Genomic DNA, 26403 nt, shown 5'->3' with positions numbered 1-26403 from the left:
TAGTTTCATCTCATCACTCATGCAGTCAAAACGTGCAACTAAATCATCTTTCATTTGATTAAATTGTCTTAGGATTATGAAAGTTCAAAAACGTGTATAAACACCCTTGAACGTTTAGACCCCCAAATACAAAATAATCAATTCAAGCTTTATGACAAACAACTAGTGTGCGGAAAATGAACATAAGCTATAAACAGAATTGGAAATCAATCTAAGCCAATTATAAATCACATCCACAGCAGAAAATAAAAGGCAAAGATAAAGGGAAGAGAGATGCAAACACAAGGACAACACACGATGTGTTATCGAAGAGGAAACCAAAGCCCTCGGCGTAAAACCTCTCCGCCGCCCTCCAAGCGGTCAATAATCCACTAGAAAATGTAGTTGGGATACATGAACAGCAATAGACCTTCCAAGCCTAATCTACCCGATGTACCTAAGCCCTCCAAGCTTCTTGCTCCAATGAGGTTGCGCCGAACCTTTTTCTTTTCTAGCTTCCCGGATTCCGCTACTTGACCATAGCATCTGCCATCCTTGGCATCTTCCAATGCTTCCCAAAACTCCAAAAACACTCAATACTCTAAATGGGTATGGGTAGTGTTTGGATAGAAATCTCCTCTCAATAGGTATGACAATGAGAGAGGGAATGAGAAGAGACTACAAAGATTTCTCTCTAAGAATGAGTAGCTCTCTCTAATTGGGTGGGTGTTTTTAAGAAACCTCTCTTAGGGTTTTTCTTTCTGAATAGCCACCCATATCTTGTGGGAATGAGGGGTATTTATACTGGTGTGAGAATGGAATACGAAGAGTCAGTTTTTCCAAAAACAGGGCTGGCTGGCGACTTGACCTCGCGACTTGACTGAGTCGTGAGTTTAAGTCGTGAGCTAACTTAATGGCCAGTCTGGATTTTTGTTGTGTAGTGCTCCAGGTGGCGTGATTGTTCAACTTCCCTGCATGCTCTGCACATGAGCAACTTTTGGCGGCTTGCAAGCCGCGAGCCACCCGCGAGTCCTAGCCGCGAGTCTTTGCTTCACTGCACTGTCTTGAGCATTTCTTCACACTCTCTCACACACTACCCTTACATAATTCCCACCTAAATACAAGGTTTCTAAGTGCTATATTACAAGCAAATTTGTCATGGAATAAAGCCAACACATGGTTGATTAAATTCAACCTTATAGATTACCTCTAAAAAATTTGGTTCTATAGAATTAGAAGAACCAAAATTATTCTCATTGCTATTATTCCTCATTTTTCTTATAAGGATTGGCATGTACTCCCACTGTGGTCGCCAATTTGTTTGTGAGAATACAAACTATCTTGAAAAGAACTACTTGCAAGACAAGACTTCGCACCAAATTGATGGGCTCTGCCACTGCCTAAACTAATAGGACTTCAAAAGTACAAAATATTCAACTAATAGAAAGCCATGGGCAACAGCTTTGAAGTGACTCACCCACACTACAGCACTGGTGTTGGCCGCCACGTTCTTGTCGCTGATCTGCCGTGTGGTTACATACAAGTCCGTACAAGTAAAATTCTATCTCTCTCTGTTTATTTTTAATTTGGTCTCTTTTCGACATATCTGATGTTGTTTGCCGATTGCTTGATTATGAGAAACTTATTTCTCTCTTCCGCTGTATGGCGGTGATACTTTATAAAGAAGAAGCACACTTTGCTTTCTAAAAGGAACAACTCTCTTTGCATAATTGATGTCTAAATGTTGTCCTTGCTAAGTCTACAGATAATGAGAGAAGAAGATTTTGGGTTGGATGAGATGAGGCGTATTATCAGCGTCCTTGTTCTAGCTTCATGTGATGTCGCTAAACTTTGATAGCTATCTTTGTGATTTTTGTGGATTAATATAGTTTTTAAGAATTTTTCTTAAATTTTATCATTTGTAAAAGTAAGTGGTCACTCCAAGATAAGTCCCTTAGTGAAGAGAATGTATCCATAGTTAAATATTCACCATGAGATTCACTGTTGAGGATCCAAATAATCTTGGGTCCTCTTGGGTCACAGTTTTCACACCAGTCTATCTTCCAGTCACTGATTATGCATCGTAGAGTGTTGTGACTTGTGACAAAGTTCATCGGTTGTAATGGAGGATGAATGGAAAATATATATATCACTAACTTCTAATTTAATATACCTATCCATATCAACCAATCTTCTTCTTGAGACCGGAGTAATGGTGGATGATAAGGCTGATTCTTTTCATAAAGCCAGCATCTTAATGTGCAAACCCAACATTGGATTTTGTTTGCTGTGGGGGCACCTGGCTAGTGCTTGGTCCATAGGAATTTAAGGAAGAAAAAGACATTGAGCTTGAGGGAAACATATGGGCAGAACCTGAACATTATTTTAATGATTTAGGGTCTTGATCAATGGTGGTTTCAACATAAATTTTATCGAGAACAATGGCTGACAGCCTATCCAAACTTTGTTTCATAGTGGATAATTCTTTTGAGTATTTTATTGAATTCACCTTCTTGTTCGACTTATTCAAAGACTTCTTTGTAGCTTAATAGTCTTAGCAAAAGGCTTAATTCTGGAATCCAATTCTTTGAGTTACTATTATCTTGGATGAGAAATTTGTTGAGTAGTTGGTGGGAAAAAAATTTCAGCAGAGAACTTGTAGTATGATTTTGGATCTAGTATCAAATTGATGTAGAACAAATTGGGGAGTTGTCTGTATGTGCTTGTGGTGGGTTAAGGTTTTTGGGGGGGGGGTGGTTGTGTGTCCAGGTTTTACATTAGAGAGAGAGAGGTTACATGCGTCAATACTAAAAAACACTCAAATTTTATTGATTCACTCCTTGCTTGACTGTAATAACACACTTATGTAGATGGTAACTCTTAACTTCTAATAAAATTAGGACTACTACCTTAATTGAATCATGCCAAAGGCCACACATAAAGTCTCATAAACTAAATAAGACTTTTGAATACAATAAAATCCAAGGCCCACAACTATGGCCCATACCCAACACATTTACAGAATTACAAAAATACTTGTCTCTAGAATAACCAAATAAAACATAAGATGAAATAGAAAAGCCTAATTTACTACTACAGATACCTGTTCTTGGGCTTTGCCTTAACCTTAGGCTTCCAAAGAAGATATTCTTTTGTTTTAAAAAATAAGCTGTGTAAAAGTACTAGGGCACCTATAAACCACCCCCCCACCCCCCCCTTCCCAAAAAAATAAATAAATAAATAAAGTAACACAAACAGACCTTTTTTTTTAATGAAATTATAGTATTTCAAAATTAGTATGTTGTAAAAACCTATATTGATTTCAGTATCAGAAGGTATATTTATAAAGTTAGCATTGATGTTGAAATGTAATTAATTGATTTGAATTTTGTTGATTTCCTATTTATTTCAAGCAGGTGAATTGAAGTTGCAAATCTTTTAATTGGAATTCTATCTATGTGAATTCATTTTAATTCTATCATTATATGGCTGTAAGCAGGGTCCAAGAGAAAGTGCATCATCACAGTTGTGTTCCACATTAATCTTTCTGCACCACCAAAACAATGAGAAATGGTCAAACATCCTGTTACTCCCTTTCTCAACCAGTTTTTGAATTTCTCAACCATCAGTCAATGGAACTCCAGCATCAGAGAAGCTGTGAACCATGGTTATGCTCACAAAGCCCTCACTCTCTTCCGTCAAATGAAGCAAAATGGCGTGGAACCAAACAATTGGACATTCCCCTTTCTAGCAAAAGCGTGTACCAAGGTCTCCAATTTCAAATGTTCCCAAATCATTCACAGCCATGTCATGAAATCTCCATTTTGGTCCGATGTCTTTGTGCAGACAGCAATGGTTGACATGTATGTCAAATGCAATCAGTTAGATGATGCGTACAATTTGTTTGTGAGGATGTCCATGAGGGATGTGGCTTCTTGGAATGCAATACTTCATGGGTTTGCTCAATCGGGTTTTCTTGATAGAGTGTCACATCTTTTGCATGATATGAGGTTTTCAGGGATTCAGCCTGACTCGGTTACAGTCATGGGGTTAACTCGGGCAGTTTTGCATACAAAGAGTTTGAAATTGGTGAAATCACTTCATTCGTTTGCAATTCAAATTGGCATAGATGTTGATGTTCTGCTTGCTAACACTTGGATTGCTGCGTATGCCAAATGCGGTGACTTGGGGTTGGCAGAGGTGGTATTTAATGAAATTGACATATTTACAAGGACTGTTGTCTCCTGGAACTCCATGATTGCAGGGTGTGCAAATTTTGCGAATTTCTTTGGCGCTGTTAATTATTACAAATGCATGCTGCATGAAGGATTTAGACCTGATTTAAGCACACCATTGTTAGTCTACTTTCATCATGTGTGCAACCGGAGGCACTATTTCAAGGTATGCTGATTCATTCTCATGGAATCAAATTGGGTTGTGATCTCTATATATGTGTGGTCAATACTCTTGTCTCTATGTACTCCAAGTGTGGAGATGTGGATTCTGCAAGATTTTTGTTTGACAGCATGTCTGATAGAACTTGTGTTTCATGGACTGTTATGATTAGTGGTTATGCTGAAAAAGGGGATATGAATGAGGCATTGAGCTTGTTTAATGCCATGGAAGCTGCTGGTGATATACCCGATTTAGTTACCATGCTTTCGTTGATCTCAGGTTGTGGACAAATAGGGGCACATGAGCTTGGAAAATGGATTGATAACTATTCTATTTCAAATGGATTAAAAGATAATCTAATCATTTGCAATGCATTCATTGACATGTATGCGAAGTGTGGTTGTATAAATGATGCTCGAGAGCTCTTCTTTGCCATTCCTGTGAGAAGTCTTGTCTCTTGGACAACTATGATTGCAGGTTGTGCTTTAAATGGAGAATTTACAGAAGCTTTGAACCTTTTCTCTCAAATGGTGGAGTTGGGATTGAAACCAAATCACATTACATTTCTTGCTGCTCTTCAAGCTTATAGTCATGGAGGTTTGCTTGAGAAAGGGTGGGAGTACTTTGGTATGATGACTAGAAAATATAATATAAATCCTGGAGTAGACCATTATTCCTGTATGGTAGATCTTCTTGGACGAAGAGGAAAACTAAAGGAAGCACTGGAGTTCATTCACCTCATGCCTATCAAGCCTGATGCAGGTATATGGGGTACATTGCTTGGTGCTTGCAAGGTTCACCGTAATGTAGAGATTGGTGAATATGTGTCACATCGTCTCTTTGAATTGGAGCTCCAGGTGGCAGCTCCATATGAAGGAGATGGCTAACATATATGCATCAAAAGGAAGGTGGATGGGGTTGCCGCAATAAGAACAATGATGAAATCTAAGTAAGTGAGAAAATCTCCTGGACAAAGCCTCGTTCAAGTAAAAGGGAAGACTCATATATTTACAGTTGAACATAGAGATCATCCGAAGGCAGGCTTATATATATGATGTTGGATTCTTTAAATTTGCATTTGAACAAAGCAAGATTGCAACTTTCATCTGAAGCTGATATGAATTGCAGTGAAGCCACATTGTTTTCAAGTTGACTAGAAGAATAATATAGCTTTCTCTCTCCTGAAAATTTCCTTCCCAATAATATTTATACACCATTTTATTGAAGCTTTTCTGGCAACTAAAGAAAATATTTCAATATATAATCAAAATTGAATAAGAAAATTGATGGTAAATGTAAATGAATAAAACAAAATTTTAAGGTACATGTCAGAATGTACATCGTGTAAGACCAACTTTTTTATATTAAAAAGTAAAAATTATAATAGATCATAAAATAGTTTAAAACAAATGATGAAACTTGCCTTCTATTGTATTTATCGAAACTTTTGATGTGATGCACATTACCTTAATGTCAAATTACGGTGTTTGGTTCATTTAATTTTTTTAACATTAACGTAATTTAAGATTACAAGACATATTACATCACCTTAATTATATAACATTTATAAATGGAGGAGATCTTACATTACTTATGGCAAACACTTTAACATGAGTACGTGACATTAAGGTAATGAGCATCATATTAATGGCATATCATAAGCACATCACAGTGAACCAAACGATCTTCAAAGTATAATGCGTATGATCCAATATCTAATATGAAGGCAAAAATAAATATTAGTTCTGTTTAGATTTTTACTTAAAGTCTAGAGATCTAAAAAATTTAACACCTATTGTTGTGGCAGATTGTTCGTGGTAGTAAAAAGTGATGGTGGACTTAGGTGAGAATCAGTAAAAACATGCCAACTCATTTGGTGTAAAAATGATTGTCAAATTGTTTATATCCATAGCATTACTATTGTTTTTATTTGTCAATTTGGTCTGTATATTTTAGGTGGGTGGACAATAGGTGTAGATGAAAGTTGTGAGTAAGATGCCAAATTGTCTGAATAAGGCAAGGCTTGACGGTGTTATGTTTTTAATGTGACCTTAATATGATGCACATTATCTTAATGTAATAGTACGATGTTTGGTTTATGAAACACGTGCACTCATACACGCCAAAAGACACAGTTTCAAAACAACAATTTAACAAACCCTAGCGTACTTCTAATACAAAACTAAACAACCTAAGTTAACAACAAAGATATCAAAGATAAATGAAATAAAATCTATTCCTAAACATTCATTGGATCTAACAAAAAACAATAGCAATACTTAACACATCAAAACATGCTTATCAATATATCCAATCATTCAACTCTCCAATCAAAATATGGTGAAACACAACAAATCAAATCATATTTCTAAACATGTATAACATATAAATCAATAAAGAACAACAAGAATACAAGTTATAAAAATCTAAATTAAGGAAGAGCCATGAAGAGAGACTCACCTTGCTTATGGAACACAACTTGGTTGATATTTAATCGGCCCCTTAGTACCTACACAACAAGATTCAATGATAATCAAGGGAATCAAAGGATTCAATAGTTTATAGGTAATCACAACTCAAAATAAAAAGATATCCTTGAAAAAGCTTTAGAAAGAATGTTTAAAAAATGTGTCTTAGAATGAGATCAATAGTTTCTGCACTAATGAGTAATAAAGAGAGGTTTTGAAGAACCAAAAATGTGCTTGGTGTCTATGAGTGCAAAAGATTCAAAGACGAGAGTGTTCTTGGATGAGTTTTAGTGAAAAAGAGTCTCTCTAGCTAGCATTTGAGTTTGGACGCATAAGGTTATATTGGCCCAAATTCAAACGGTCATAACTTTGTTGTGGATCAAAAGTTATGGTCAAAATAGTGAGCAAATGTCATTTTTTAGCATTGTTTTCAAAGCAATTTGAGCACTTTTGAGTTGTGATTACTTCCAAACAATTAAAATAACTTCAATTACCTTTTATAGACATGTAAAGCTCATCATTTGGATTGAGGACTAACATTTATTAAATGGGTACAAAATGAGGTGTCTACAGGTGGTTTAATTGAACAGTGAAGGGAGGAATAAAGTTTTGGCATTACTTGATTTGGGGGAGGCAGTAAAATTTGAGTGTCTATTCACTGTTGTTGTTGTGTTTTTATTTATTTATTTATTATTATTAATATAAACGGGTTAAGAATATAACAAAAATATATAAAGGAGATGAATGGGTGAATGTAAATTGAAAGTTTTAAATTGTGTACACACCTCATTTTATACTGTTAATTACCTTTAGTCCCTGGACCCAATTATGAGCTTAACATATGTCAACCAAGGGTAATTGAAGTTATTTTGATAGTTCGGAAGTAATCACAACTCAAAACCACTTAAAATTGCTTTTGAAAATGATGTTGAAAAATGACATCTGCTCACTATTTTGTCCATAAATTTTGAACCATAATATAAAACTTTAATTTGTGACATCGCATTGAAAATTAGACATCTTGAGATTCAATTTGAACACAAATTTTGCATAATTTGGATTTAAAATGAGTGAGTTATGACTCTTTGAATTTGGGGCATCTATGTTGTCAAGAAAGTAAGGTTCTAAGTGAACTTGCGTACACAAGCTTCAACTTGCGTACTTAGCTTGATTTCCAAGTCACAAAATTCCATGTCTAGAACCCTCGAAAAGACTTCGAAAACCCTAGTTTCAACCTATAAATACACCTTTATGCTTTCAATCCAAGGGATGCTAGAGAGAGAGAGTATTTTTTACCACCACTCTTCTTAAAACCTTCTTCTCTTCACTATGCACGTTTTTTAGTTCCTTAAAACCTATCTTTATTGGTCTTAGTGCAGAAGCTAGTTTTCATTCCTTAAACTAATTCATTTTTCAAAACCTTTATGAAATACCATTAGAGAGAGATTATTTTCTTATGTTCTCCATCAAAATCTTGTATTCTTAAGAAAAATCTTCACATCCAAAATTTCAATCTGTAAAACCTACCTTAAAGGGTTATTTTCAAAAAGAAATTATTTTTCAAAAGAGCTTTTCAAGAACATCTTTTATTTTGAGTTGTGAATATCCAAGTGCTATTGAATCCTTTAATCCCTTTGAATCTCATTCGATTTATTTATTTATTTATTTTGTGTAGGCAGTGAAGGGTCGGTTATATGCTTTGAACTTGTGATCCTCAAGCAAGACAAGTCTCTCTTAATGAATATTATCTTGCTTGAATGAATATGAGCATGCTTTGTTTATGTTTTGTTTTTCTTATGTAACTTTGGATTCTATTCATGTTTAAGATTACTATTTGATTTCTCCCTTTTTTAATTCGATGTGTTGTATTTTATTATAAGTTGAGAGTTGAATGACCATAATTAGATATATGAATTGATTAGCATGCTTTATTTTGTGTTTTGTGGCTCTTGAGTAAATTTTAGATATATATAACTCATGTTTAGGAGTAGATTTTGATTTCTTACTTTTGATTTTCATGTTTTATTTTGTTCTCAATAAATGGCTGACTTTATATATTAAAATATGTGCTAATTTGAATGTGGAATATGATTTTGTAATTGTGTTTCTATATCAAGATGCACACGCATAGTTAAAAAGGTATGTACACAAGCTTGCAAACCTGCATACGTAGCCTCTTCCATGCGTACGCATCTTGACCCATAAAATGTTGAATATGTGTTTTAATTGTTGCTTTAATTGTTTAATTTGATTCTTTGATATATTTTATGTTTAGTTATTTTGTTTGACTTCAATAGGTTAGAAGATATTTCTTAATTGCTAACCATGATTTGTTCTAATTGACTTCTCCATAATATATTTGGCATGTTTAGAATAGGATGTCTTGCTTTTAATGCATGAATTGATTTGTTTGATTTTATTGCTGATTAATTAGGCTGTTAAGAATTGATTTGACTTGATTTAAGTTAATCGCTTTTATTTGAATTTGTTTCCTTTTATGTCATGATGTGATGAGATATTTGCACTATGTGTTTTCTTTAGTGTAATTAATGCATGATTAGAACGTTGGGAAAATTATTAAGTACTCCTAGAGTACCATAAATGCGTAGTCCCTCCTCTCACATGAATAGTAGGTTCCACCATGAATTTAATTAGTGGGATTCACTATTTATGTGAGAGGAGAGAGTATGTATTTATGGTACTCCGTGAGTACACAATAATTTCCAAGAATGTTAGGCATAGTTGATAATTTTCTTACTTAAATGTGACATAGACATTAGTAGAGGCTGGCTCATAGGCCAGGTGGGATTAGGTACCTATCATCTTCTCTTTCCTGTACCTTAACTCCAGACCTAGTTTTTGATACGTAGACCTCCATTTTGGTTCTTGGACCTAAACTACGTTATAGCTCCTAAAGAAAAGAGAAAGCGGACCATGCAACCTGCAATTGCAAGGCGGTGCCAGTGCGCTAACAAAATGTAAGTGAACAAAACTAAGAGGGACCAATAAGTATTTTTATCTCAAAATAATATAATATAAAAGGTAAATTATAGTAAACCCACTTGTGGTTAGACTCGTGTGTTCACATTTGTTAGTCTTCCATAACCCACCTCTCACTTCCACCGTTAAAAACATAACAAAAACATAAAAATAAAAATCTAAAAGTGGTATTTGTTAAATTTTGGAAGTTCCTTGTATTGGTTCAAGAACACTAGAACAATTAGTGCTAAGAGGGTTTTTTTTTTATTTTTTTTATGTCAAAATTTTCCATTTATCCCAATTTGAAGTTTACACGTTTGTTCAATGATGTTATATATTTGTGAACTTTATGTAAATACAAAATTTTAAGTTTGGAAATCAAACAATTAAAAATAGTTTCATAAATGTATTTTTATATTGCTGAATGAATGGTTACAATTCTCTGTAACTAGACTATATTGCAATATAATAATCATTTGATTTGATCTCCATGAAAAGGTATATGTTTCAAGTATTGTGCCAGTGCAATCTTGATTCGAACACAAAATATTCTACTTTGGTTGAAAAGTTTATTGAACGATCTTTAGAACGAGATTGCAATGAATCTCTAGATGTGCAATTGCTAATTAGACTATTTCCATTCTTCGCAGACTTTATGTATTCTTAGAATGCTCATAGTCTTTGAAGATTTGGAATGAAAGTTCTTTGAGGCTTGAATTTGTAGAGTTTCACTAATTCGGAGTCTTTTGTAGTTTTTTGAGGGCTTTGAGCTTGATTCAATTAGAACTCTAAGACTTTAAAGGATGAATTCAAAAAAATTTCTTCAAATGTTCTTTGTATTTGAAGATCTAGATGTAGAAGTTCTTTAGGGTTTTGGAGCTTAATTTGATAGTGTTTCAAAAGTTGAAATTCTTAGAGGCTCAGAGGCTTTGGAGCTTGTTTCCAGAAGAACTCCAGGGCTTTGAGGGATGAATGTTCTTCGAATATTCTATAGAGTTTCAAGACTTTCGAATGTGCTCCTATGAGACTCATGAGTGCTTCTATTTATAGGAGTCTTGAGAATGTTTAATGGCACAGAAACGACTCTGATGGTGACATGTGTTATAATTTAAGTGGAGGGATTTAAGTCTTGTTATTCAAGGGACACATGGTGTCATTTGAATAGCCAAAATGTCTCAATTTAAAATAACACATGGCAACATTTATTTAGATTACTTATGTGACTTTAAATTAAAATATCAACATGTGTTGACATATGATTTGCTGTTTTTTTTTTTTTAATAATTTCTATTCAATGACACTTGGAATATTTCCATTGACCTATGAATATTGATAGTGGGACACACTAATTAGCAAGTAACATCTTTTATGTAATTGACCGCTTTGAGCGTATTACATGGACTTGATGGTATGATGTGGCAATTTGTGTGGGTCACAAAGTTTTCTTTTCTACACTCTAATATAGTGAGGAGAAGATGAGGCTAGCACCAAAATATGAATACTAAAGCTATTATTTTGTATATTTGCAAATATGTATATTTTTTTGGTCCTAGCCTTATCATTCTCTCTCTCTCTCTCTCAAATTTTTCCATTATTTGCATTTCAAAAATAAAAAATAAAAAACCCCAAAGTTCCTTTTGACACACATTAAGTTTTTTTTTTTTTTTTTTGGCTTTTAATAAGTCACATTGCACGTAGCATGCACACTAAATTCCATCACTTATTTATTTATTTATTTTAAAAACCTACTTATTTATTTATTTTAAAAACCTACTTATTTATTTATTTTAAAAACCTACGTTGGATGCACCTTTTATGTGATCAAAGCATATAAAATACTACATTATAGCATAAACGATATCATCTAGGGTACCTCAACTATTGAATTATATATATTGGGACTTTGAAGCTAATGTCTTCACTCCATTCATGTCCTGGGCATAAATTAGACTTAATTATCATTAGCAGAGGGATGATAAAGATGAATATCATATTCAGGAGATGAAAATTGAGGGGATAAGGGAAACTCTCAGCATTGATCTGTTATCAATTGACAACTTTCAGGATTTTTACTGTGCTTTGCAGTTATTGTGGGCATCATACACAGGGACATAACCCAAAGGTTACTTCTCTTCTTCAATGCCATAGGAAGCCCATCAAGTCTACCTTTTACAGGGGGCATAAGAGAATTGTTACTTATCTTGGGATTGGGAAGTAGAAGCGCATGGATGGACGAAGCTGACACAAGTACTGAATGATCATCCACCATGCTCAGCCATAGTCTTTGAAGACTCCAATCAATGGGATGTCGACTACTATGAATTTATGATGAGTGGGAAGCTGTTCAAAATAATCTCTAGATAATTGTGGTGGTAAAATTCAATTAGTAAACAAATGCTATCTTTATTTTTTTATTTTTTAATATTGACTTTAGGTTGGTACACCACTTCATGTTCCGATATATTGTATGCCAGGACTTTTGTAAGGCTACGTTTTCTACCCAGATGGTAGGTTTCGTTGTGCTTTGCTTTGATAGTGGTAAACAACTCATTTCTAAAATGATGGGACAGAATTTTGTTTTCTCCACGTTTCAAATGATGGGACTTTGCTTTGGGAATGAGGGAATGAATATTGGGTTTGATTGGATGTGGAATTTCATTCGTGTGGTGTTAACGCAGAGAAGATTGAAGGCAGTATAGAGGCAGTGAGGGATGCCATACAAAAAGGCATCTAGTTAAGAGAGAGAGAGAGAGAGTAACGATAAGCTAGATTAATGAAGGAAGATGGAAAAGGAGGAGGATGTGCAGGAGAAGGTGAAAAGTTGCAGAAGCTGTGCATCAAATCGATGACGGAGCTAGAGTTTTGAGTTAAAGGGGGCGACTTTATTGTTAGCCATGTACAGCGGTTTCAACCTTTGACTCAGTTACTATTTAGCTACTAAGATTTTTTTTTGTTTTTTTTTTTTGGTAAGAAAAAAATTATTTTTGTTTAGAAATTTTTAAATGGCAGTGTTGTTTATTTTAAATAAAATTGGTTAATTGAACTTAATTATTTTTAAGTTTTACTATTGGTAATTTTTGTTGTTAAGCTATTTTTTTAGGGCTTGTATATTTTGTTTTAGATTTTAGATCTATAAATTTTTTTATAGTCACTAAAATGAGGAAAATACTAGTACTACAAACTTTTTTTTTTTTATTTTAATTATTGATGTAATAAGTGGTTATTAGTAAAAAATGATGTGAGTTGTGGGTTTATTTGCGAACTAATATGAATTTGCTAACAAAACAATTTGTAAAAATGTTGTAAAAAAAGTATATGAGTATAGCACCACTCTTAAAAAAATCAATGATATTGTTTAAGGGAAAAAAAAGTAATTTTATAGAATAAAATTGCTAAAATTAGTACACATACTCATATATATATATATATATGTATATAATTTTTCTTTTTTAAATATTGAGGGGGGCCATTGCCCCCCAAGTCCAAAGCTAGCTACGTCCCTGCATCAAATGATGTTGTTTGGAACATAGAAAGGAGACCAGTGCAACAAAAGGTGTTAGAACAAAATTAATAGTGCACAATTAAGAGCATTTTTTTTTCATTTATTATTAACACGTCGGATAGATTAACAGTAAAAATAATTGTCAGCCATGCATATTGTATAATTTGTCCATGTTATATCAAATAGATCAAGAAAATTGCCATGAGTCAAGTTGTGAATTCTTCAAAATTAACAAATGATAGAGCCTTGGTTGGAGGTATATTATACATTAGATGCATGGTATATTTTTCCTTGGTAGAGGGTTTTGTAATTATATATTATATTAGATAGATTGGGTTAGATAGTTAGATTAGTCCTTACGTACCCTAGTAGCTTTTAGCACTAGCAAACGCCCATATTTTCACTTCTTTGAGTTAAGGGTATTTTTATGCACAAAAGATGCACAAGGAACATTGCAGGAGAATTGAGATATTAAAAATAGGTTGTAATAGCAACTTTGTATTTGTTGGAGCCCTAGAGCCATCATTTGACTATAATCAACTGGCTTAACAATTGGTGGAGTCAATAACCAAAGGATAATACATTTTGCACATAAACTATTACACAATTTTACATATTTCTTATTTTTGAATTGAAATTATGACTTAAAGTTATGATTTCCAAGTTTAAATTCATGAATTCAAATCACAATTTCAGTTCAAAAATAAGATGTGTATAAATCTGTGTGTAACAATTTATATGTAATAACTACAACATGAGTAACAAGAAATAAACAAAAGGCTAAGTGGAGAGAGAAAAGAAGTTTGCTCTTGCTATTTGGATTGTATTTTGTCTTGTATGCATGTATTAGCTTTTAACACATCTTTTTTTTTTTTTTTTTTTTTTTTTTTTTTTTTGCATCGCGCACAAATGACAAAACCCATGAAAATTTTGAATAAGGATTTATATTCTTATAATATATATTTTTTACATCGGTTTTTTTACATCTAATTTCATGTGTTGAAACGTGGACATTCCCACATTAGAATCGATATTGATGTAAAATAGTGGAGGTAAAGAAGTGTCAACACATATTTTTCCTTTTGAATAATGCATAGCCCGTATGGAATGAACAATGAATTTAAAGGGACAACATCATTAATACCAATCAAATTTTTACAAAAAATCATAAACTTTGTTAAAATATATGTTTACAAAAAATCATGAGCTTTATTACAAAATGTTAAAAGAAAAAAAAAATACCCTTAAAAAATCAAGCATTTTTATGACAAGCATTCCCCTCTTTAGGATTGCTTTAATTTCCTAAAAAAAATAAAAACAAAATAGATTGGCCCTAATTATGAAATGTGACTTGAACCGGAAAAGAAGCTACACCATCTCCAACTATAATGGTGTGCCCACCGAAAGGCAAAATATTATTACCAGCGTTGTCTACAATGCCCAAGCTCTTGCAACCATTGAACACAAACTTAACTTCTTGGCTCGCACCAGCCGCTATGTAAACCCTCTGGAAACCAATCAACTGCTTAAGAAAAGTACCGGTAATACCATCTGGGGGCTTGGAGTAAACCAAGACAACTTCACTCCCAACTTTTCCACCCACATTCTGGACTACAAGAGTTAACTCAATATACTCGCCGCATTGCAAGTCGCTTACTAAAATTGCTGGGCAAGTAGGCTTGGTCTTGTTAGCCATATAATTTAGATCATGGCAGTGTGTAAATCTCTGCAATTTTGCGGACAGTGAAGGCACTGTGGCATTTAAGGTGTAATTGAATTTTGTGTAGCTGAGACCAAAACCAAAAGGGAAGACTGTGGGGCCATTGAAGAATTTGTATGTTCGTCCCGGGTAGCCTTGGCTATCATCTGGCCTAAATTGCATGGATGTTAGGGGTAGCTTGTTAATATAATCGGCTTGATACCACGTGATGGGCAATCTTCCAGCTGCAACATAATTTATATTTATATGTGTGAGTGTTGTTAATGATTGCATGTATAATGTGAAATAATACGTGAATAACAATATAAAATCATAGAGCTATCATATATAGACATAATTATGCTTAATTGATTAGTCATAACAAATTAAATTTGAAAGGATTAAAAAAGAAAGAACGACTTGACATGATTAATCTAATGGGATGGTGTAAAAATTAATTGAAGAAGATTAGTTATGCATGCATTGGCTTATTATTAATTAGTTAGAGATAATATATTTGTGTATATTGCAAACCTATGTATACCTAACCCTACCTCCTGATCCTTATTTAAACACTGCTTAGGGTTCATTTTAACTGATGATTTGAGATTATAGTGAAGATGTAATTGTGAAGGTCTTCTCCTGTGTACGTAATCCTTTAGGTTAAACCACGCAATCCTTGTATTCTCTCTTCTCTCTATACTCTTTTTTTGTTCTATATTTTTCAAAAACCTTACATAATTATTGTAGAATGTTTGCTTACCTGGATTGTATTGCCCAAAAACAACGTCTGCAATGGCACGACCGCCTTCCGCTCCAGGATATCCAACCCAAAGAATGGCTTTAATTTTGGGGTTAGTCTTAGCGAAAGAGATATCGACACCTCCTGCAGTCATGAGTACAAGAATAACCGGGCCCTTTGCAGCAGCGGCAACCTGGTTGATAAGGTCAGTTTGTTTTCCTGGAAGGAGGAGATCCAACCTGTCTAAGCCCTCTGCCTCAATTGATAAATCTAACCCTGTCACAATAATAGTGGCATCAGCTGTCTTTGCAGCTTCCACAGCTGGGGGTATTAAGCTAGCATCCTTGCATTTAACGTCGCCACATCCCGCTGCGTAGTTTACTTTTCCATATGTTGAAAAGCCATCAATAGGAGAGGTGTATCGGCATGGACTACCAGGATTTCTTGGGTCAAATGCATAATTTCCAATCATAGCAACGGTAGAATTGGCATGTGGTCCAACAACTGCTAGAGTTTTGAACGTGGCAGTGTTTAAAGGCAAAGTTGGTCCATCATTTTTCAGAAGAGTAATTCCTTCTCTTGCTACTTGAGTGGCTAACTCAATGCTTCTGTTGGTGCATATGTCGTTTTTACCAAGAGCTTTGTATGCAGGCAGTCCATCAAAGTACCCTGCTCTCAAAAGCACAATATAAAGGTTTTGTAGTGCCTCGTCTATATTTGACTCTCTAACCTTCCCTTGGTTCACTGCATTTCCGAGGTACTTGGGGTAATAGGCTCCGCAGTCCAAATCCAATCCTACATCGAACATAATTTACATGTTGGTATAATTCATAATCAAAATCAAAATTTATATGACTAACAATTAACCTGCTTTTAGTGTTTGTGCAACAGCGTCCTCATTTGAGTCGTTAAGAAATTTGTGACCCGTTACCATTACTTCAACGGAATCACAATCAGCAACTATATAGCTGGATTAAAGAACATAATATTTGCGATCAGTCTTTTACAAAAAATAATCAAGGTCTAATAATGGGGTTTTAAATATTATTGTACCCATGAAGATTCCATTCTTGTCTAAGGGTCTCTCTCAAAAGCTTTGGATCAGCACAAGATGGTATTCCATTAACACGGTTATAAGAACACATAACACTGCTAGCATCACCATCTTTAACACACATTTCAAATGGCCGTAGGAATGACTCTTCCAAATCTTGCTCTGTCACCTGCAAGGACATTAATATATTTATATGTTAAATCCCATATCATTTTTAATTTGTAGTACTTTAGAGAATGAGTAATTCTAGACACAACTTTTGTGTCACATGTGACAACTTCTAAGTGATGAATTTAAGTTACCCCACCCTAGCATCAAAATGGTAGCGATCAACTCCATGCCAATTGTCAACGTCATATGCAGCAAAGTGCTTGCAACATGCGGCAACCTTGAGTGGTCTAGTATTCAAATCTTTATAGTGCTCTGTCCCTGCAACATCTTGTAAACCTCTCACGTAATTAGAGGCATATGTGCCAACAATGAAAGGATCTTCACCAGGTGTCTCAATGATTCTTCCCCATCTAGGATCTCTTGCAACGTTGATGGTTGGGCTCCAAAATGTTAATCCAGATCGCCCAAGATTGTACATTGCTCGTGCTTCTGTTGAAACAACCTACAAATTGGTGGCAAATTTGTTTCAATATGTGTACACAATCAAACTTATGCACCAATAAAAAAGTGTTATACCCCTCATGCTAAAATATTTTTCAAACTTATTTCACTCACGGTAACTAGTGTCATTATCCTATTAAATTGTTACCATTGCCCATGTTGGGAAAAGTGGTACCTCCGCTTGCCATGAGGGGCTTGGGCGCAGTATCCATGGGCTCATTAGTTCAAGCCTCGAGCCAGGGTTTAGGTATTAAGATTTCTAAACTAGATTATAAAAAACAAAGAAGCTAGAATTGATATTATGGATTCATTTGGAAACAATTTATTTAATTGAAACTGAAAATTTTTTGCTGAAAATACTGTAAATAAAGTTAAAAGTTAGCTGAAATAAGACAGTGGACCCATTAATAGTACCAAAAAGTGAAAAGGGACCCATGAATAATAAAAAAATAACCTAAATAATAAAAGAAGCTACCTAATATAAGTTTTTCCTAAACAAAACCTATGTATAAAAAAGCAAAAGAACTCTTTTCATGTTTTCCTTTTCACTTCGAATTATGAAGTGTCTCTGTCTCACTTTTGTATTTTACTTTATCCTCCACCAATCACAACTTGTCATGTATTCATTTGATTTTTCTATAAAATAACCAAGGATTAAAATGATAAAAAAAAAAAAAAAAAGTTCAAACACAAGGCATACTTCGATTGGTGAAGCATTAAATAGGACAAATAGTAAGACATATGATTTGTATCGTGTCTTTTGTTCTCCAATAAACCAGAAATGCAAAACTGTCGGAGAAAATGATACAAATTATAGCTTAATTAATTAATTTCTAGTCTTTATGATCTTCACAAGGAGATTGTTAGCCTTGTTATCCACATTCTCTTTCCGATTGTGGTATTATGTGTAACCATGATATATAACACACTCTTCACATAAAGTAAACATATTCATATGGAATGAGTGTTATATATCATGATGTTTTTTTATTTTATTTTTAAATAGCATTATGTACACTATATTTACGATAAGAGACATTCACCTGACCAATTTCTCTCCAGCGTTTCTCGTTGAATGAAGCTGCTGTGAGTATGACAGTGGGAAAGCTGGTTGCATGAGGAACTAGATTATCAAAGACGGTTCCTGGACCAACATTGGACAGACCATGCAGCGCCTCAGACCACCACTCGTACTTTGGCAGCCCTAATCTAGCCACTCCATCAGCATTATTTCCTAGCTGTGCTATCTTTTCAGCTAGTGTCATTTGATCCACCAAATCTTTGGCCCTAACATTGTAGGGAAGCTTCGAGTCACAAAAGGCGAAACTTTTCATGTCCAGTTTGAGTTTGGCATATCTGGCAGGATCACATATATAAGTGAAGTCACTGCCAGTTGGGGTGGCTGCATCAGTACTAATTTTTAAGACTTTTTCTTTCTCATCTATACAAATGACAAAGGAAGTTATAGTGAAAGAGAGACAAAGAAGAAAACTAAGAATTTTAGGCATGGCTTTTTCTGGGAAAGAAATCATTTTCATTTGACATATACAAGCATATGGAAGCTTTTATAGGGATTCAGGATGTCTTACCCGTAGAAATCTCCAGAGTTCTCTTGGTGAAGCACAATGCTCGCCCATCCTCGTCCTAGGAACCCATCTTGTGGGAATGAGAGTTTTGCTGTCAAGTTTCCCTACGAGGGCTACTCACAGCCAAAAGAAATAAAAAATGTTAAAATTACTGCTGACCTACAAAAATATTTTTCTATTTGTTTTTTTTTTTTTTTGTGTCTAAATAGAAAAATGCTATGCCCAAAATATTTTTATAACACTTTCACAACAAATCATAAGTGGCAGGTTGTTACGGCTTATTATTAGTGGGCAAAAAAGTAATTTCAGTATTTGATTTAAATTATAATCAATAACAACTTACTGTTTCAAAAATAAATAAATAAATAACCACTTACTATCTATGAATATTTGTTGTGAAAGTGTTATGAAAATGTTATGTACATGGCACTTCTCATTGAATATATGAAATTGGATATAATTATGGTAGTTTATTAATATAGATATATATTGGATTGCGTTTTTGTATGTAGCTATCTATTTTACCATTTAAAGAAAATATAACATGTCAAAAATTCTAATAGAAAGTTTAAATATAGAAAAGAAATTTAAACTCAATTAAATAAAATGAGAAATTCTATGTTCTCAACATTTTCATAACAAATTATAAGTAGTAAGTTGTTACCAATTCTAATTTGAACCCACTACTAAAATTTGTTTTTTGTTTTAATTTTTTCATCAATAACAACTAGTAAAATCCTGTTACTTAGGATTTGTTGTGAAAAGCGTTGAAATGTATACATAAAACTTCCTTAGTTTTAAATACATTAAGTTCCTTAATTAAATTAAAAAACATAGATGCATTGAATTTAATTGTCTTTGGAAAAAATAACATTATAAAATAATATAATATGTTCACATTTAATTAGGGAATCTAATGTATTTCTGTTAGGGTTATATTTTTATGTAATTGGCATATCTTAAGACAAAACATACTTTACTTGTATTTAGGAATAGAATAGCTCATTTAAAGGCCCATTAAGCTCCTATTTAAATAAAGTGGTGGATATGGAAAACCATAGCCTTAATGCTTCATAGGGTTTTCTTATTGAAACCCTAGCCTCCACCTTTTGAACTTGTGATTTCAAAAAAAAGAAGAAAAAAATCTTGTTGCGACTCTTGTGTGCCTTTGGGTTTTGTACCAAGTAAATTCTTTGGCACCAAAAATTATTAAAAATCTTATTGGTGTTTCTGTGTGAAGTTGTTGCAAATCAACTACAACAATCAAAAAAATTGTTGTGGAGCTAGTCACGTAGTGGGATTTGTGCAAAAAAGTTAAACATTGATTGGAGATTTGTGTACAAGAGATGACTTCTACAAGATCAAGTCCAATTGGGGATTGGAGCAAAGGTTCTACCATAGTACCTACCTACTGTAGAACCTTTGCTCGAATCCCCAATTGGATTTAATCTTGTAAAAGCCTTCTCCTTTGCACGAATCTCCAATCTGTGTCCAACTTCTTTACACAAATCCCACTATGTAACTAACTCCACAGTAATCCTTTTGATTGTTATAGTTGATTTGCAACAGCTTCATAAAAAAACACCAATAAGATCTTCAATTGTTGGTGCCAGAGATTTTACTTGGTATAGAACCCAAAGGCACACAAGAGACGTAACAAGATCTCTTTCTTCTGTTTTTTAATCTCACATGTTCAAAAGATGGAGGCTAGAGTTTCAATAAGAAAACCTTATGAAGTATTAGGGTTAGCGTTTTCTATCTCTACCAACTTATTTAAGTAGGACCTTAATGGGTTAAATGGGCTCTCCTATTCTTTTTAGATTTACAAATACCTACAAGCCAATAGCCACTAGGATTAAAATGTTGCAGGCTCGATAGATTGAGAGGTATTGAGATAGGTAGGGCTATAATCGAGCCAAGCTTTATCGAGTGGTGCATGTTCAAGCTTGGCTCGTCAAGAAAAATCAAAATTTCAAACTTGTGACAAGCCTAAAAATAATGTTTGAGTTTGAGCTCATGCAAAAGCCAAAAAATTTGAGCTTGACTTGGCTTGACTCATGGGAAAGCCAAGCTCAAACTTAATATCAAGCTTAAACTTGAGCTCAGGTTAAGTTTTTGAGCTTGAGATCTAAAAAGAATTACATTATCAAATGCTTAAATCTTTAAAATGTTTTTTTAAAAAAATAGTATACTCATTTTATCATACGTCTAATCTTACCTATGATTAGCCATTATTTGAATTAAAAATTCACGTAATTAAATTAATTAATTCATCCTTGTCTACAGTTACAACAATTGTTCAAAATACAATTTTTACATTCATATTAGATGGAAAAGAACTAGAAAAATACTTGTTTATAACTATAATGAATGGGAAAGTACTAACATGTTTCATAACTTAGCATTATATGATTGATGGGGAAGGATCATTTGTAGTGCACTTAATTAATTAATTTATTTTTAAATGTAACTAAATTCTAAAGTGGTTCTTGGTCATTTTAGAGGGAAGGAAAAAAATTAAGGTAACAGGTAGTAGATCCCATATTGGCCATGTCATTTTTAAGATATGTGTACTGAGTATATTTAATTAACACATATAAACTTGTAAATGAGTCTATACTTGAATTATTTTGTATCAAGCCTTATAGCCCACGAGTTTGTTCATGAATAAATTTTTTTGCTTAGGCTCGACTTGTTTATTAAACAAGCCTAAAACTAAGGATCAAGCTTGGATTATTTATAAAAAAAAAAATAAATATAAACAAGATTTTTCTCGAGATGAGCCCGAGTTATTCATGATCAGCTTGATTCATTTATAGCCTAGAAACAAGTATTGAGCTTCATTAAGTCTTGATAATAGGAACACACATTTTTCCTTCACTAAAAAGGAAGAAAAAGTTACGAATTAATAACATCCGATCCAATTTGCCATTAAGTGAATTAAATATATATAAAAAAAATAATTACAAAAGTATAATAATAAATTTTAAATAAAAATAATTTACTTGATAAAACGTTAACTAAATATCATTTAAGTAATATTTAAATATAAAAATGTCATTTTAAAGTTTTCACCTTAGGATCAAACTTATTGAGTCAATCGTGTAGTAAGAACTTTCAAATTGACTAAAATACCCTTGAATCCATTAAAATAAGTAAATACTTGACCTTCCCAAAATTTACCAAACTAATCTAAGAACTCCTAAAATGACCAAAATATTTCTAAACCTTCAAAATGACCAAAATATCCAAGAACCACCAAAATTATAAAAATAACCCTAGACCTTTCAAATTGGCTAAAATGCCCATGATATCTCTGAATTGCAAGAATGCCCCCAAAGCATCCAAAATAACTAAAATACACTTGAAAACTTCAAAATGACTAAAATACACTGGAAATGTTAAATATGACCAAAATCCCAATTTGATCTCCAAAATCACCAAAATATTTGTGTATCTTTAAAATGACTATAATACTTCTAAAACCTCCACAATGCACAAAAGGCTCCCAAAACATCCAAAATGAATAAAATGCCTAAATTGTTACATTTTGTAATGAATGTTTTAATTTCTTTACAAATGACTTCAACAACTTAATAAATGATGTTTGAATTACATTTTTGTGATTGATGACACATCATATGGTAAAAACTTTATGATGAAATTGAAAACTTTGCATGGAACACAAAACCCAAATAGTTACATGTTCCCATCAAGTAGTTGATAAAATCCATTTTTACAATAAGTTTAATACATGGACAAGGAATGTCGATTATCAATTTATCACATAATAGAGTTTTATTTTGACGAAAACACTATTTTAGTCCCAATATTTTGGGGTCACAGTTAATTTGGTCCCTAAAATATTGCAATAGTCAATTTAGTTCCTATTATTTTCAACTTGTAGTCAATTTGGTCTCTACCATTATCTCACTAACAGAAAATGCTTATGTGATAGATGGCAAGTATAATTGACACACTTGAAGCTGGCATGGCAAGTAAATTAATATTATAAAATTTTAATAGATATTTAAAATGTCATATCAGCATTTATTATTATTTTTGAAGTTACCACATCAGTAGTTTAATTGAAAATAAATAAATCAGAAAAAATATAACAAAAAAAACACAAAAATTCAAAATATCAAAATTTTCTTTTTCTTTTCTTGCATTTTCTTACTAACCAAACATACACAAACACTTACAAAATCCCAAATCAAACCTAGACTTAAATATCCTTTACGATTACGAGCACAGTTCAAACACTCCCACGTCCAATCTTAGCTCGCGATACAATTCCTAAAACCCCAATTCCTCCCAAAGCAAAAATTTGCAATTCTACACCTCCTCATCTTCCACTCTCTCTTCTTACTCTTTTTCCACTCACAATAATACCCTCTCCCTGTTAGTACTATGATGACCCTCACATTATGAGTCGACCACTTTAACTTATTTGAATCTTAAAGAAAGAAGTTTCTTGGAAATTTTCTACATCACCGATTAAACATCACGCCATGTCAAATTTCTCATAAAGAAGGTTTTTGATCCTCAAAATCTGTCTCTCATTCTATCATTTCTAAATTTTAGATTTGATTTCATCTCTCTCTGATTCGACGTGATTTCAAAACCACGAAATTCAATTTGGGGATCCAATAGTTTTTCTCTAATTTATCTTCAGTTTTTCTCTAATTTTTTTTTTTTTTTTTGGTTTGCAAATATATATTGTGGTTTAAACCCACACACACCCAAGAAATCAACGTCAAGAAACAAATTTAGGCTCGCCGATTTGATACTCCTGAAACTCAAGAGAGAATCATGTGAAAGAGAGAAGAAACAAGATCTAGGAAGACACTCAGATCTAAAACTAAATCCATATGGTGGTTTTGGAATTGATTCGAATTTGTGAAATCTGAAAGTGGCACAGAATTGTGAGATCTATGAAGTAGTGATTTGGGTTTTGTTCTTGTTTTGCTTGTTTTATTTTTTTTTTATTTTTCCAAAGAAACAAGGGAACTATTATTAACAAATAAACAAAAAGGAGCAAGACTTAGGTACAGTATTTAGGTGCTATTACTTAGGATCCCCTTTTAAGATTTTTCCATATGGCTTTTCTCTCATGGCATGCTCTTTCTATTTGTGGGTACCTTGTTTTTGTGTCCTGCAAGGCTCTGCTCATGTAATAGATGGGTTGTTCATTTCCCTTGTCATCTTCTTAGGCCAACAATGCTCTGATTTCCTAGGAACTAGATGCTAGGTACGTACAATAATAGTGGTTTGCCATGGACTGGTGCCTGTAAAGTAGGCAAACGCCCTATGATCTATTGAAGTTCTTGAAAGGCATTTTGTTGCTCAGCTCCCCATATGAAAACATTCCTATTTTTCAATAGTTTGGATAGTCCACTAGTGATCGAGGTCACTCTTGGTATGAACCTCCTTATGTAGGAAACCCTTCCTAAGAAGCTTTTGAGTTCCTTGATCGTAGTAGGTCTCTTCATGGTTGCTATGACTATTGCTTTAGTTGGATCCACACTTATCCCTTTGTGATGTACCAGAATACCAAGAAATTTTCTTGTGGACACTCTGAAGGCACATTTCAAGGGATTCATTCGTAGCTTGTACATCCTGCATCGCTCAAAGAATCGTTCGAGGACCTTGAAGTGTCCTTCCTGCTCTTTGACTTTACCACAATATCATCTACATAGTCTTCCATCTATTGATGCATCATATCATGAAAGATGGTTGTCATGGTGTGTTGGTATGTGGCCCCTGCATTCTTGAGGCCAAATGACATTACTGTATAGTAAAAATTTCCCATTAGGGTCCTGAAAGTAGTTGTTGTTGTTGTTGTTGTTGTGTGTGTGTGTGTGTGTGTGTTTTTTTTTTTTTTTGGTCCTAGGTTGCCATATAGATCTGATTGTATCCATTGTACCCATCCATGAAAGAAAACACGGAGTTCCTTGCAGCTGAATCTATGAAGAGATTGATGTTAGGCAAAGGAAATTCATCCTTTGGACATGCCTTATTTAAATTGCGAAAGTCTACCCGTTCTTATTTTTCATAGGAACTATATTAGAAAGCCATTGGGGATGCTAAATAGATCTGATGAACCGCTTCTTAACTTCCTAGGTAATTTGAGCCTCCACTTTAGTATGAAAGACTTTGGTTGGTTGAATCACGGCTTGGTTCTTGGATCAACATTAAAAGAGTGAACCACTAGTCTAGGATAAAGCCTAGGCATTTCGTCATAGGTCCATGCAAATACATCTTCATACTTCTTCAATAGTTCCACTAGTTGTTCTTTTTCTTGTACTAGCAATTGACTATTGATAAGGACAGGTTTCGGGTTCCCTAGGTCAACCTCCAGGTTTACCTCTTCTAGTTCTTCCTTTGGCATGATTTGTGTCTCCTTTTCCATATCCTCGTGTTCCTCGGAGATCTTTTCTTGGGCTATCATGTAAAATGGTGGTCCGAGACCCTCTTATAGGCTACATTCGGGTCCCACGTTCCTTCATAAGTGATATATTGCCATTCCTCCAGGTTTTTGAACGATCACACATTGTCGAGAGTCAGATGAAATTGTTTCCTCTTTCTTTTGCCTTTTCCTATCAAGGAGGTTTCTTAGGTCATGATTGTTACTTTCCTCATCTTTCTCCTCTGGGATGGGAGCACCTAGGGCCCTAGAGATGGGACATTCTTTAGCTAAAGCCAACTCATCATAGAACATGGTTTACATAAAGTTCACTTCGTTTTGGTTGAAGGGACTAGGATTGGCAGCAATTCTTATAGGCTTCTTGTTCAATCTCCCTTTTATGCACTAATGGTACGTTGAGGGGATTCAACGGTGCTTATGGAGCCATAGTCCCCCTAATAGAACATGGTAAGAAACCTCAAAATTAATTACATGAAACCGAGTTAAAGCTACTATGGGGCCTACCTTTAGGGCTAGTTGAATAAGTCCCTTGGTGGACTGTGTAGCTTCTTCAAACCCCATAATTTCCATGGGCATCCCCAAAATCCTCTTGTCAGGCATTCCTATAGCCTTAAGAGTACTCAAGGCAATGAGATTGAGTGAAGCTCCTATGTCTACCAATGCCTTTTTGATTTGGACACCATTTATGGTGGCTGTTAGATTGAGTGGCCTTCAATGATCTAGGTACTCAACTTCCATATCTTCATCTGTGAATGTTATCGTGTTGGTGGTTTCCAGGAAGGCTTTGCTCGCATGAGTTTTTGCTGCGAAGCACTCCACTCCTGCATCTGCTACTATGTTTATGAGGGATTCTATGGTGAGCCTCCTTGCTTCTGGCCCATATCCGAGCTAATTGAATAAAAGACTTGACCTTTAGGTTCCTCTATAAAGTTCTCACAATATTTGGGTGGATGGATT

The 26403-nt window shown here is 34.0% G+C and overlaps 1 protein-coding gene and 1 pseudogene across 1 annotated transcript; one reads left to right on the top strand and one right to left on the bottom strand.

Moving 5' to 3' along the window:
* Positions 1–1446: 1446 nt before the first annotated feature.
* Positions 1447–5527, top strand: LOC115980914 (annotated as a pseudogene).
* An 8948-nt stretch (positions 5528–14475) lies between these two features.
* On the bottom strand, positions 14476–18953 carry LOC115982065 (beta-xylosidase/alpha-L-arabinofuranosidase 1-like). The gene is made up of 6 exons (XM_031104559.1): positions 18474–18953; positions 17126–17431; positions 16818–16987; positions 16632–16732; positions 15786–16559; positions 14476–15267 (listed from the first exon to the last, which is right to left on the bottom strand). Exons 1-6 carry the CDS (start codon positions 18936–18938, stop codon positions 14657–14659), a joined length of 2427 nt encoding a protein of 808 aa, XP_030960419.1. The 5' UTR covers positions 18939–18953; the 3' UTR covers positions 14476–14656.
* Between the last annotated feature and the right edge of the window lie 7450 nt (positions 18954–26403).

The sequence above is a fragment of the Quercus lobata genome, chromosome 3 (assembly GCF_001633185.2).
Source record: "Quercus lobata isolate SW786 chromosome 3, ValleyOak3.0 Primary Assembly, whole genome shotgun sequence".
In the NCBI taxonomy this organism is placed as follows: Eukaryota; Viridiplantae; Streptophyta; class Magnoliopsida; order Fagales; family Fagaceae; genus Quercus; species Quercus lobata.
This window is presented reverse-complemented; position numbering and strand designations above follow the sequence as displayed.